Below are 14687 nucleotides of genomic sequence, written 5' to 3' on the forward strand. Positions count from 1 at the left end.
GTAAAATTCTTGAGTGATATCAATTAAAATTTTATCTGTATTCCAAATCTAATACAATGTCATCTACAATCTGCTTGACTGGAGTTCCTCCTTTTCATAGCTTCATTTTTTAATGTTTTTATCTTCAGCTGGTGCAGTGGCTCATGACTGTAATCTCAGCTACTGGGGGGGGGGGGCTGGGGTAGGAGTATTGCTTAAGCCCAGAAGATTGAGACTGCAGTGAGGTGTGATTGCACCACTGCACTTCAGCCTGGGTGACAGAGTGAGATCCTATCTCAAAAAACAGAACAAAAATAAAAATAAAGTTTTTATCTACATTGGGGCATTCATTCCTATGTAGGTATTCAGCAGAGTCTAATGTGACTACTTCAAAAGGTGCATTTTTTTTCTCCCTTGGCATGTACTTAGACTCATTCTTTTACTTAGCAATTTTGGGTGGAACTACACTCTAAAATAGTTAAATAAAAATTAAAATATCACACGATGTTTTAGAAGATAAACCTGCCTTCTATATTTTGAGAATAGGCTGTTGTGTTACTGAAGGCTAAGAATGTAGAAAAGAAGCTTATATGAAGATGAACTTCAGAATTCAAGTTTTTCAAACAGTAGTAACTTCTTTTCAAGTCGTATAAAATACATCGATAGACCATCCTCACACATGTTATGGGTTGTTTTGTACAATTGAAAATAGGCTGCAGCATTCTGAGTTCTGCATTACTATCTTTGATAATAGGATGAAAGGAACAGAACTGAAAGTTTGAAAGCATCAATTTCAGCAATTAGAAAGTGGCATTACTGGAATTTACCTGATGTTCTTTTGTAGACAAATGCTTTTTTCAACTTGACTTGTTTCAAAAAGTAGATTCTCACTTGCAGCCATTACCTATGAATGTATACTAAGTTTAAAAGCCCTAGGAATACTACTGATGGAATCCTGAAGGCAGAATTGGCTATGATGTCATAGACCCTTGAAGGAAACTTCTAAAAGTGACATTTAGTTATAACAGAGACTAAACAAGAAAGATGCTTACTGAATAAGGTGGGATCCAACAAGAGTGTAGTATGGAATGTAATAACTTATGAATTACTTTTTTTCTGAAGGAGCTCAACAGAATGACACCTAAGAAAGGCAAAGTCTTCGACACTTGGTACATTTGTGATTTTTGGCCATCACTTGAAAATTAATAAATTTGAAATCACTAGTCTTAGAAATGGAAGAAAGTGATGACTCTGATAAGCCTATCTCAGCATGTAGGCAAGAAATTCGAAAGAGAAGACGACCCAGCCAACCAATGGTAGACAAATCCCAGCAAACTGCTGTAATAGAGAAAAAGAAACACATGGCCATACCAAAATCATCGAGCCCCAAAGCTACCCATCATATTGGTAATACTTCTGGAAGCAAAGGCAACTACTCTGCCAAAGCCTATGAGTCTATTACAGTATCTTCTGAACTTCAGCAAACTTGGACAAAGAGAAAGCGTGGACAGGTAATGACTAGTAAGTCTCTCCAGACAGACACCATTGTAGAAGAGAAAAAAGAAGTCAAGTTAGTTGAGGAGACCGTGGTAACTGAAGAAAAGTTACCTGACGTTAGAGAAGCAGCTATTGAATTGCCAGAGAGTGTTCAGGAAGTAGAAATTCCACCAAACATACCTTTAGATCAACTAAAAATGGACAGATCTCAGCAGACCAGCCTTACAGAATACTGGACCATGACGCACATCCCCCATGTAGAAAAAGTGGACAAGGAACAACAGACATACTTTAGTGAATCAGAAATAGTGGTTATTTCCAGGCCAGATAGTTCTTTTACAAAGTCAAAGGAAGGTGCCCGGAAACATAAATCCTCCGGAAAGATTTCTGCTAGTGAACACCCTGAATTTCAACCAGCAACAAGCAGCAATGAAGAAATTAAGCAGAAAAGTATCAGCAGAACTTCATTTACTCAGGAGACTAAAAATGGTCCTCCGGTACTTTTAGAAGATGAGCTTAGGGAAGAAGTAACTATACCTGTTGTACAAGAAGGTTTTGCTGTTAAAAAAGTGGCTTCTGCTGAAATAGAGCCTCCACCAACAGAAAAATTCCCAGCTGAAATACAGCCTCCGTTAGTTGAAGAGGCCACTGCTAAGGCAGAGCCCAGACCCGCTGAAGAGACCCATGTCCAAGTACAGCCATCAACTGAAGAGACTCCTGCTGCTGAGGCAGCCACTGCAGTTGCAGAGAATTCTGTTAAAGTTCGGCCTCCATCCGCTGAAGAGGCCCCATTAGTGGAGTTTCCTGCTGAAATTCTGCCTCCATCAGCTGAAGAGTCCCCTTCAGAAGAGCCTCCTGCTGAAATTCTGCCTCCATCAGCTGAAAAGTCTCCTTCAGTAGAGCCTCCTGGTGAAATTCAGTCTCCCTCAGCAGAGAAAGCTCCCATTGAAGTACAGCCTTTACCAACTGAAGGCATCCTTGAAGAGGCCCCAGCTAAAGTAGAGCCTGCCACTGTTGAAGAGACCCTTGCTGAAGTTCAGCCTCTGTTACCTGAAGAGGCTCCTAGAGAAGAGGCTGGAGAACTTCAGCTTTCAACAGCTATGGAGACCTCTGCAGAAGAGGCTCCTGCTAAAGTTCAGTCTCCATTAACTGAAGAGACCACTGCAGAAGAGGCCTCTGCTGAAATTCAGCTTCTAGCAGCTACAGAGGCTCCTGCATATGAAACTCCTGCTGAAACTCGATCTCCACTATCTGAGGAGACTTCTGCAGAAGAGGCGCCTACTGAAGTTCAATTTCCATCAGCTAAGGGAGTTTCTATAGAAGAGGCCCCTCTTGAGCTTCAGCCTCCATCAGGTGAAGAGACCACTGCAGAAGAGGCCTCTGCTGAAATTCAGCTTCTAGCAGCTACAGAGGCTTCTGCAGAAGAGGCTCCTGCTGAAGTTCGGCCTCCACCAGCTGAGGAGGCCCCTGCTGAAGTTCAGCCTCCACCAGCCGAGGAGGCCACTGCTGAAGTTCGGCCTCCACCAGCTGAGGAGTCCCCTGTGGAAGTTCAGCCTCCACCAGCTGAGGAGGTCCCTGCTGAAGTTCAGCCTCCACCAGCTGAGGAGGCCCCTCCTGAAATTCAGCCTCCACCAGCTGAGGAGGTCCCTGCTGAAGTTCAGCCTCTACCAGCTGACGAGGCCCCTGCTGAAGTTCGGCCTCCACCAGCTGACGAGGCCCCTGCTGAAGTTCGGCCTCCACCAGCTGACGAGGCCCTTGCTGAAGTTCAGCCTCCACCAGCTGACGAGGCCCTTGCTGAAGTTCAGCCTCCACCAGTTGAGGAGGCCACTGCTGATGTCCAGTCTCTACCAGCTGAAGAGACTTCTATAGAAGAGACCTTTGTTGCAGTACACTCTCCCCCAGCTTATGAGGTCCCTGCAGAAGAGGCCCCTGTTGACAAATATTCCCCAACCAGCTGATTTGCTTCTGACTGACGAGTTTGCTATACAAGAGGCCTCTGCTGAAGTTTCACCTCCACCATCTGAACAAACCCCTGAAGATGAGGCTCTGGCAGAGAATGTGTCTACTGAATTTCAGTCACCGCAGGTGGCAGGAATTCCAGCAATAAAATTAGGATCGATTGTTTTGGAAGGTGAAGCAAAATTTGAAGACGCTTCAAAAAAAATTCTGTCTAATACCAATGATGGATCTAAAGATTTGTCTAATACTAATGATGGACAGACTCCCACTCTTGAAATAGAAGGTGTCTTTCATGTAGAATTAAAAAAAGTCCTCCTGAACTGTAGTCAGTTAGTACCTAAGCTAGCAATCAGAAGCTACATGGTTTTGGAAGAACATACTTTAGAAAAGGGTGGGCAGCTGGAAGTAGCTTTGTCAATAAGGCAAATTAAAGTGAACCCCAAGACTTGGAGTACAAGTTGGAAAATGAACAATAAAAACTGTAGCAGTAAAAAATTACTTATGTTACTTTCATTCAAATTTATGGCACGTAAAATACCTATTTTGAAGGTAAGTTTATAATTGAAAAAAATTACTTAAAATATCCTTCCTACAGTAAACTTATTGACACGGGTAAAGTTTACTCTGCAGCCATCTTTTCTTGTCTTTGCCTTCCTGTTATGAGTCAATATAGTTTCTAGTGGAAAAACCAGTGTCTTTTCTGCAGATCTGTCATCTACTTTAAATTCCTTGAGTCTTAGTCACACATCTAAAGTTATGTGATGTTCTCTTTCTCCTTATTATAATTAATCATATCTCTTATTCTCTTTTCATTCAATTCCTTCTGAGACAAGCATTACTTTCCTGGTTTTAGCCTAAGTGTTCTTCTTTATCTTCTTACACATTTTACATTTTAATGTCTGGATAGAAAGACTTAATTCCTTTGTAAAAATCTTCAGTTCAATAAAATGAAGATGGTCATAGATAAAGTACTGGAAAAGGTGTGCAAATATAAAGAAAAATATACTTAGATGCCCTTGAGAGCATATTCCTGTGTTTAGTTTTTAATTTGATTTCAACTGAGAATGTGATGAGTCCTTTGGCAGTTTGGCTTATGCTTTTTGCTCTATGAACTGGTAATGAAGAACAACTTAGAATAACATCAAATTACTGTAGTAAAAGTTGTTGAAGTTTTTAAAGAGCATCAAGCCTTAACAATACGTATTCTAAGATGTCTGTTATTAAAGGGCATCTAGTTTTCCGTGGATGTAACAATGTTGGGAAAATATTTTCTCTAGCTACAAATTAATCGCAATGTGCTGAAATGTTGAGATAATTTTATCAAAAAATTTTTAAATTTTGTCAGTGTATTTCTCTATTTAGTGAGAACTCTAGGTTAATGATTTCAAACCTCATTAAGCTTTGATGTCCTATCATTGTTGGATTTTTGTCACATTCTTCATTACCTCAGTAATCAAGAGTGTATGACATTTTAAGTAAGTTTTTGAGAATTTTATAAAAATTATTGCAAGAACACTCTTTCTTGTATGTGCCAAATTTGAGGTTGAAAATATTATTCTAGACTATGTAGAATGAGGGTTTTTTTTTTTTTTTTTTTTTTTTGCAATGTACGAGTCCTCCATTTTATGTTTTCTGAGATACTTAAATCCAGTTAAACTTGGTTTTCTAAATTAGGTCTTTTTGTTTCTATTTTGGATTTTCTATTGTGGCTTTTTTTCTTTTTAAATTCAGAAGCCACACAAGAGTACAGAATTATACTAGAATGAGAATATGCTTAATAAAGATGGGATCTATCAACTGCCACATGGAAAAACTCTCAACACTTAAAAATTGGATGTTTCTGGAGCTGAGGTGGAGCTTATATTTATCTGAATATATATATATTACGCTGTATAAATAGTAAACAAATATATTCATGAGATTCTAGAGGTCAAATTAAAAAGTGCTGCAAATATAAGTTCCAACAGGTGTAGCTGTGAAAATTTAGGGCAAGAAACATTGATTTGATGCTTCTAGGAGACAGGTATAAGTAAGAAAATCTGAATACATTGAACATTGGCAAAAATTCAGTGTGAATAGAAATGCATACAGGTGATAATCTCTACCAAATGTAAGAATGATGTTAGGCTGCTAACCATTAATTTTTTTTTTTTCTCAAATGTGAGATATTTTAAAGATAGCTTTCCTGAGATATAACCTACATGAAATAAATAACATTTACTTAAATTGTACAATTTGATGACTTTTGACATCATGTATACACCTATGAAACCATCACCCCAAGGAAAACAATGAAGATGGCTGTAAGTCAAAAGTTACCATTATGATCATTTGTAACTTCTCTTTCCCTGCTTCCACCCTCCTACCACATACATACAAGCAATTTCTGATCTGTTTTCTGTCACTAGAAATTTTTACACATTTTTATAGACTGTTACATAAATAGTAAAAATATATTTTATTGCAAAGTTGTATTCCATTATATGAATATTGCAAAATTTTAAAATTCATTTGATACACATTTGGGTTGTCTCCAGTTTTTGCTATTCTACATATAGCTGCTATGAACGTTCACGTATGAGTCTTTGTGTGGACATATGCTTTTATTTCTCTAGAGGAAATACCTAGGTATAGAATGGTCTGACTCTGTGATAGGTGTATGTCTGACTTTAAAAATACTGCCAACCTGTTTTCCAAAGTGATAAACCATTTATATTCTGACCAACAGCTGTTGGAGTTAAAGTCATTCTACATCCTCATCAACACTTGGACTGATTTGTCTTTTTCATTTTAGCTACTCTACTAGGAGGATAGTGCTATCTCCTTGTAATTTTAATGTGTATTTCTCTAGTGACTAATAATTTGGGGCATCCTTTTATGTGCTTATTTGCCATCTGCATATCTTCTTTGGTGAAGCCCATGCTTTTTCTTTTTTATGTGTCAAATTTAAGAAATATTTGCCAAACTGAGTATTACTAAGATTTCTTCCTAAGTTTTCTTCTAAAAATGCTATTTGTTCTGTATCTTATACTTAATTCTAAGATCTGTCATCAGTAATCTTTTTATGTGGTGTGAGAAGAGATATGAGGTTAACTTTGTGTTTTCAGGCATACAAGTAGCCCCTTCTCCCAACACTGTTTAAGTGATTATCTTGTCCTCATTGAACTGCCTTGGAGCCTTTGTTGAAAATTAATTGATCATATATGTAGGTGTATATTTTTGTGCACTATTTTGTTCCATTGATCTTCGTGTCTGTCTCTACATCAATTCAACATTGTTTTGAAACCAGTAGATTTATAATCTTGAAATCAGGTAGTGTTAGTTTTCCAATATTTTTCTTCTTTTTAAAAGTTGTTTTAACAATTCTAGGTCTTTTGCACTTTCGTGGAAATTTTTGAATTAGTTTATTTCCACAAAACCACTTGCTGGGATTGCACTGAATCTAAAGACCAACTTGGAAAGAAATGATATCCTACTAATAACAAATTTTCTGATCCATGAACACACTTACTAATATATATCTACATTTATTTAGGCTTTCTTTAATTTCTCTCAGATGACTTGTAGCTTTTGATTTTATAAAATTTATTAGGCATTCTATTTTTTTTGATGCTATTAATTTTTTTTTAATTTTACTTTCCAATTTTTTGTTGCTATCATATAGAAATGCAATTGACTTTTTGTATTGGCTTTGAATACTGAGATTTTCCCAATCTCATTTATTATCTCTTGTGGCTTTTCTTGTAGATTACTCAGAATTTTCTTTTAAATTTTTTTTTTTTTTTAAAGATGGAGTTTTGCTCTTGTTGCCGAGGCTGGAGTGCAATGGCATGATTTTGGCTCACTGCAACCTCCGCCTCCTGGGTTCAAGTGATTCCTCTGCCTTAGCCTCCCAAGTAGCTGGGATTACAGGTGCGTGACACCATGCCTGGCTAATTTTCGTATTTTTAGTAGAGACAGGGTTTCACTATCTTGGTCAGGCTGGTCTCGAACTCCTGACCTCGTGATCTGCCCATCCCGGCCTCCCAAAGTGCTGGGATTACAAGCGTGAGCCACCGTGCCAGGCCAATTACTCAGAATTTTCTATACAGACAATCATATCATCTGCAAATACGTGTTTTAATTTTTCCTTTCTTGTTTAAATACTTTCCCTTGTCTTACTGTACTGGCTAGAACTCTTAATACAAGTGGTGAGAGCAAACATTTTGCTTTGTTCCTGATCTTGGGGGAAATCATTAGGACTTTTTGAGTATGACGTTAGCTATAAGTTTTACATAGATGCCTTTTTCCTCTCTGGTTGAGGAAATTTCCTTCTATTTCTACTTAGCTGAGAGTTTTTTCATCAGAAATGAATGTAGAATTTTGGCAAATGCTTTTTATGGATCTATTAAGATCACCATATGGTTTCCATTTTTGGTCTGTTAATGCAGTGAATTTTGTTGATTGATTTTTTCAAATGTTAAAACAACCTTTCATTCCCTGGAAAATTCCTACTTGGTCATGGATATGGTTTGGCTGTGTCCCCACCCAAATCTCAACTTGAATTGTATCTCCCAGAATTCCCACGTGTTGTGGGAGGGACCCAGGGAGAGGTAATTGAATCATGGGAACTGGTCTTTCCCATGCTATTCTCATGATAGTGAATTAAGTCTCATGAAATCTGATGGGTTTATCAAGGGTTTCTGCTTTTACTTCTTCCTCATTTTGCTCTTGCCACTGCCATGTAAGAAGTTTCTTTCACCTCCCACCATGATTCTGAGGCCTCCTCAGCCATGTGGAACTGTGAGTCCAGTTAGATCTCTTTTTCTTCCCAGTCTCAGGTATGCTTAATCAGCAGTGTGAAAACAAACTAATACAGTCATAATGTGCTATTTGTTTTATATATTTGGGGATTTATGCTAAAATTTTATTAGTAATTCTTACAACTATGTTCATAAGGAATAGATCTATAGTTTTTTTTTCTTTGAATGTCTTTGTCTAGTTTGGGTATCAGTATAATGCTGGTCTCACATGATGAAGTGAGAAGTGATTCCTCTGCTTTATTTTTCTCATAGGTATTACACAGAATTGGTGTCATCTGTTAAATGTTTGACAGAATTCATCAGGGAAGTCATCTTGGCCTGGAGTTTTATTTCTGGGAGAATTTTTAACTAAAAATTTGATATCTTTAATAAAAATAGGGTTTTTGTGTTGTTTGTTATTTCTTTTTATCCTTCTTATGTCTATAGGATCTGTAATGATGTTTTATTTCTAGTTACGGTATAATTATGCATATCTTATATGGATAAATATTGGTAACTTCTATTTTCTCTGTCTCTGCCTCTCTGTCTCTCTTCCCAAATCAGTCTGGGTTGAGATTTACTAGTTTTATTGATCTTGTTAAAGAACTGGCTTTTGGTGTTACTAGTTTTTGCTGTTTATTTTTTCCCTTATTCATTGACTTCTGCTCTTTATTATTTCTCTTTTTCTACTTCTACTTATGTCCTCTTTTTCTAATTTCTTCAGATAAATCTGTGGTTAATAATTTAATATTTACTTCTTTTCTAATATAGGCCTTAATTTTCTTTGAGCATGTTTTGTTTGTATTCTGCACAATCCAATTCTTTGTATTTTCATTTTCATTCAGTTAAGATTTGGTGATTTTGTGTTTGATTTATTCATTGACAGATGTGTTACATAAGAGGGTGTATATTTTATTCCAAAATATTTTGGGGTTTTCCAGATTTCTTTTTGCTATTAGTTTTCTATTTAATTACTTCTTTGTTGTAAAATACTTGTTTAATTTGTACCTTTTTAACTTATTGATACTTATTTTATGGTTTAACTCGTGACCTCTCTTGGTAAGTGCTCTGTGTTCTAAAATATTCTGCTGGTTTAGGTTGAAGGGTTTTATAAATATCAACTTTAGAATCAACAATTGGTTGATATGCCACTGCACTCCAGCCTGGGCAACAGAGCGAGACTCCATCTCAAAAAAAAAAAAAAAAAAAAAAAAAAAAAAAGAAATCCTTGACTATAATATGTATTCATCTATTTTACCTTGAAGTTGTATCAATTTTTGCTTCAGGTGTCTTGAACCTTTGATATTAGGTGTATAAATGTTTAGAGTTATTATGTCTTCCTGTTAAAGTTTCCTTTTATCCCTGGTAATAGCCTCTACTCAGTGATACTGTTACTTGTGTAGTTTAAATTCTTAATGTCCTTTCCTTTGCTTACTTGCAGCCATTATCTGCTTTTTCTATTTTAGTCTTTCTTCTTGTAATTAATCCTTTTTGTTATTTCCAGAGTTATTTTTCAACACACAGATTTGCTCATGTAGTCATTTGCCTACAAAATACAATCTAGATCCCTTAAAAAGACAGTCATGGCCATTCACAATCTACTGTATCCTACTTTATATCACTCTAAGTATAGAGTGGAAGATGAGAGTGTGATTGAAAGTTTGTAAATCCTGACTCCATTACTTATGAGCTGTTTGGCTAGTTCAAGTTAATTAACCTCCCTATGCCTTAGTTTATCCATGCAAAAACAGAAATAATAAGAACAATACCTAATCAATAGAATGGTTTTAACAAAATAGTTCATTCATTTTATGTTCCTAGAACAGTGTCTAGTAAACTATCAGCAACAAATGTGACTCCAGCTCTCATTATTATTACCTGGATACCTTCTTTCTGGTGATATCCTTTTTCTATTCTTGCTGTATCTGACAATGATTTTTATACTCCCAGGCCTCTTCTTTGTTCATTGTCTTTTAGTCATTTGTATCCTGGGCATTTTGCTATTAGTATGTTAGGACACACTGGGTCCTATTTAAATTTTTGATTTTAGCAGACATGCTTAGTTTTAGCATACAGGTCTTGGCCATCTTTTGTGGACAGTGGTTCCAATGAAAATTTAATTATCAGAGCCTTTGCAGTGTTATTTTAGTCTGCTTAATTTACCTGAGACTCCCACTGTTTCCTACCAGTGCCACTTGAGGGGGCAGACGGAGCATCTGTTGGCCAGGCTGCCTGGAACCTGTAAGTTGGGGAGGGAAGTTTCATTTTCACCAAAAAGAAGAAGCTTCCCATATGGGCACATCCGGCCTGTATCTCTTATTGTGTGAGGAGGCCTCTGGGGACAAAGAGGCTTCTGGGCTAGCCAATTCTGTGGCAGGATTCCCCCTTGTCAGTTTCAGTAGTGTTTCTAGGTAAGGAAATGTGTATGTGTAGAGTGGACAGCGAATGCTTCCTCTAGCTCCTGATTATCATTGGGGCTTCTGATTGATCTGCACTGCTGGGGCTGGGGTGGGGCCTGCAAGACTTGCCTGGTCTTGTGGGTAGAACTCTTTTTCCATCCAGGGGAGGAAGGACTCTACCTGGGCTGCCTTCTGTTGCTATGTGGGAAGTTTGGAAATATTGGTCTTGCATCACATCACCTTCTTCAGTTGGGTGGGTGTAAGAGATGCTCTGCCACTGTGTTTTTCCTTTAGTCCTGGGGTCGCTAACCAGTTTGCCTTACATTCTCTACCTTTCAAAGTTCTCTTTTGATTGTCTCGTTTTATTTCCAGTGTTTATAGTTGTACTTAGCATGGTAAAACAGAGAGAAATCTTGTTAGAACTAAAAGTCTTGTTTTCCTTATTTTAAACACGTTTGTCAACATTATCTCCAACTTATGTGATCCCATTTATCCTTCAACTCCTAGTTCAGGCAGTATCTTTTCTATGAGAACTCCCTTGAATCTAGTGCCCACCTTCTTTGACATTTACTCATTGTTAATAAAAATAATACAAATAAAAAAATAGAGTAGAACAACTATTACATAGCACTACATTGTGTTAGGTGTAAGTAATTTAGAGATGATTTAGAGTATAGGGGAGGATGTGCATAGGTTATATGCAAATCCTACACCATTTTGTATAAGGGACTTGAGCATTCATGGATTTTCGTATCCATGGGGTTCCGAAACCAATCTCCCAAGGATACTGAGGGATGACTGTATTCAGTAGTCAGTTAAAAATGTCTTCTGTGGCTTAAGTAACACATAAATAAATGTTCCATATTAGGGATAACAGTCACATTTAGTTCTAAGCAAGTATCAACAATTGTAGTTATAATAGTAAAGACAGAGATGTGTTAGATGTCTCTGGAATAATAACCAACTAAGGAATCATTTTTAAGTGAGAGATCATTAATATATTTATATGGTAAGGAAAATATGCTTGTAGGTAGGAATACATTAAAGCTGTATCAGAGGGTACAGTAAAAGAGAAAGAGAACATAATAAAAATGGAAACAAAATTATATCAGAAAGTATAATGAAGGAGAATAGCTGAGGGAATTGTATTCAGAGCACCTGATTAGTGTAAAGTGAGACTTCTTCCCTTATGACAAGAATAAATATGGATAAGTATAGATCTGGGGGGAGGAAGGAGTTAAAGCTGTAGACCTATGATTCATTTCTGCCCTGATTACCAAGAGTGATGTTTTTGAGGGAAAGCAAAGAAGGCTCTTGAGCCAGTCAAATCTCCATGTAAACATGGTAACTATATTTTGGGCAAATAGACTAATATTTGTTAGAAGAGTTATTACCTATGGAATGTCCTTTAAAGGTGTCTCTGACTTCAGATTACTTATGATAAATACATCTATAGTTTAAGGATTTGTAAGGCATGAAAACTATCACATATGTTCTACAACTCTCTGAGAGCATAAAATAGAAATGGTCTATAATCATACTCTCCCAAATCTGGAAATTGACCACCAAACCTCACTTAGAGACCTCGTCTATTCTTCTCGGCCACATGGCTCCTGTCCAATGTGAAACGAAAGGACCTGAGAAATCATGCAGGATGTTCTTGATTTCTCCCTTTGTCTGTGCCTCTTGATTGCTTATGTGCTTGACGTTGTTAATAAAACTTGCTACTAGGTGAGGTCTCTGATATGTGTGGTTCTGATTTGTTAATTTGGTACTCTTTGTGGTGCTCAGATATTAATTGGGTGGATTGGGATAGGGTATTTTAATTTGATGGGTTGGGATGCATGTATTTTCTCCACAGATTGTGAAAACTGTGCCCTCAGCTAGGAGAAAGGGATTGGAGGTGGTACTTAACTAGAATGTTAAAGACTTTGACTAGTGTGTGTTGTGAAATGGGAAAGAGAAATTTACCAGGAAAATGTAAAATGATTGCAAAGAGACATTCAGCTCTAGCTGAGGTAAGGTCAATGTGATAAGTAAATGGAACAGCTGGGTTGTGCTAATAGAAGCAGGGTATCTAGAGTGTGAGGGAGGTGCCTATCCTGTCCCACTCTGTACTAGAATGTTCATTTCTTCTGGATTATAATACTCTAACTAGAAAACATTCATCGGAGACCAAGAAGATGTTAAGAACTTGACTCAATGTTATGTCACATGTTGAACAGTGGAAAAATTGGCAACGTTTGGCTGAGAGAAAGGAAAACAGAACAGGCCTCAGGTCATTGAACATGAACCAATGATTGGAAATTGTGCAGAACCATTTTATGACTATATAATGAGGCATTTTAAAAAGCTGCCTAAAGATAGAAAGTACAGCCTTAAGCTAGATATTCTACCACCTCTGGAGATTTTTAGTGCAGCAAAGCTGGTGAGGCTGGAGAACATGTATCAAAAGGTACAAAGTTTCAGTTAGACAGGAGGAATAGGTTCAGGTGATTACACATCATGGTGACTATAGTTAATAATAATGTATTCTATATTTTAAAATGGCTAAAAACTAGATTTTAAATGTTCTCACTGGAAATAAATCATACATATTTGAGATAATGAATATGTAAATTGGTCTGATTTGATCGTTTCATAATGCCTACATGTACCAAAATATTACCTTTGCTCCACAAAGATGCAAAATTATTCATCAGTTAAAAATAAGGTAAATCTTTAAAAAATAAAAACAAAACAAAAACAAAATCTGCCACATAACCAGATTTGGGACCACTGAGCTGGTTCATGTAGTGAATATTTGAACATCTGGTGACTGAATTAGATATAGCTCATATTCTTTTCAAGCTGATATTGTGTGTTTGCAGTTGACCACATACCGAAGATCAACAGCAGTTGTTTTCAATGAGTACTGTCTGCTTCTTACAGCTTTGTGGAACAGCTAGCCTCTGGATGATTAGTTTATTTTCTGTGACTGCCCAGTACTGGATATGGCCACTGCTTATGAAATGTGACTCATTTATAGGATCTTAATCAGATGATAGGAAGCCTGACACAAGTGAACTGTCTAGATACTCATCAGTACTGAGCTGTGTCTGAAGTGCTTGAGTAAGAAATATTAGCAGAAATGTACTTCAAGGCTGAGTTATTGCACCCATGTCTAATAAGCTCACTTGGGAATTCTAATTTTGAAGGGCTTCAACACTGGCAGAGTTGAGCATGTCATGAGCCCTTGTCTGATTTTCTTAATTGTCTTTACTGACCATTATGTTAATATTTACAATTCTAGATATAGAATCCAAAGTAGTAGCTAAATATTCTCCTTACAATATCCATAAGAAGGAAAAGTTACTGATGACACTTCTGTGTATAAAGTACATTTATAACAGAACCAGGGACAATACCTTTAGATAGGAGAGGTCAAGCGTTTTATCCTGTGGAGTCCTATCAGACTTCAGTTTATTTCTGTAACCAAAAAATTAATGGTCCCAGCTCCTCTAGGGTTTGATGGGCCAAATTTGGCTATGTGTATGTGATCCACCTGCATTGGCCTGCCAAAGTGTTGGGGTTACAGGCATGAGCCACTGAGCCCGGGTCAAGAAATCTAGTTTCAATTTCTCCAGCAGATACTGATCTGTAAGCCCCTGTGAAGCTTAAATACTTCAGAATTTTATTTCAAATAAGGAAGAATATTTGATTTGGATCTGTAGATAAAATTGCCACCTTTAAATAAGGGAAGAGTGATATATTCAGAAAGAACCATGATAAAATTCCTTTGTACTGATCTTACAGATGAAAGTTCAATTGAAACTAAAACTTCCCTTTAGAGCAGGGTTTCTCAAACCTAGCATTACTGACATTTGGGACTGGAAAACTCTTTGTTGTGGAGGGGTGATCTGGTGCATTGTAAATGTTTAGTGGCATCTCAGGCCTCTATCCACTGGATGACAGTGGAACCCACCACCTACTTTTTACGACCAAAAATATCTCTAGATTTGCCAAATGTCCTCGGGGGAAAAATCACACTCAGTTGAGTGCCACTACTCCAGAGAAACGCTACAGCATTGAT

The 14687-nt window shown here is 37.1% G+C and overlaps 1 protein-coding gene across 1 annotated transcript; it reads left to right on the top strand.

Moving 5' to 3' along the window:
* Positions 1-766: 766 nt before the first annotated feature.
* On the top strand, positions 767-3917 carry FSCB (fibrous sheath CABYR binding protein). Its single transcript, XM_023222659.1, has 2 exons — positions 767-2762; positions 2814-3917. Exons 1-2 carry the CDS (start codon positions 1212-1214, stop codon positions 3432-3434), a joined length of 2172 nt encoding a protein of 723 aa, XP_023078427.1. The 5' UTR covers positions 767-1211; the 3' UTR covers positions 3435-3917.
* Positions 3918-14687: the final 10770 nt, after the last annotated feature.

Source organism: Piliocolobus tephrosceles, chromosome 6 (assembly GCF_002776525.5).
Source record: "Piliocolobus tephrosceles isolate RC106 chromosome 6, ASM277652v3, whole genome shotgun sequence".
In the NCBI taxonomy this organism is placed as follows: Eukaryota; Metazoa; Chordata; class Mammalia; order Primates; family Cercopithecidae; genus Piliocolobus; species Piliocolobus tephrosceles.

Coding starts and splice junctions, on each gene's coding strand:
- FSCB (XM_023222659.1), top strand. CDS start 1,212: ATGGAAGAAAGTGATGACTCTGATAAGCCTATCTCAGCATGTAGGCAA. Junction 2,763..2,813: donor CAGAAGAGGCGCCTACTGAA/GTTCAATTTCCA, acceptor GCCCCTCTTGAG/CTTCAGCCTCCATCAGGTGA.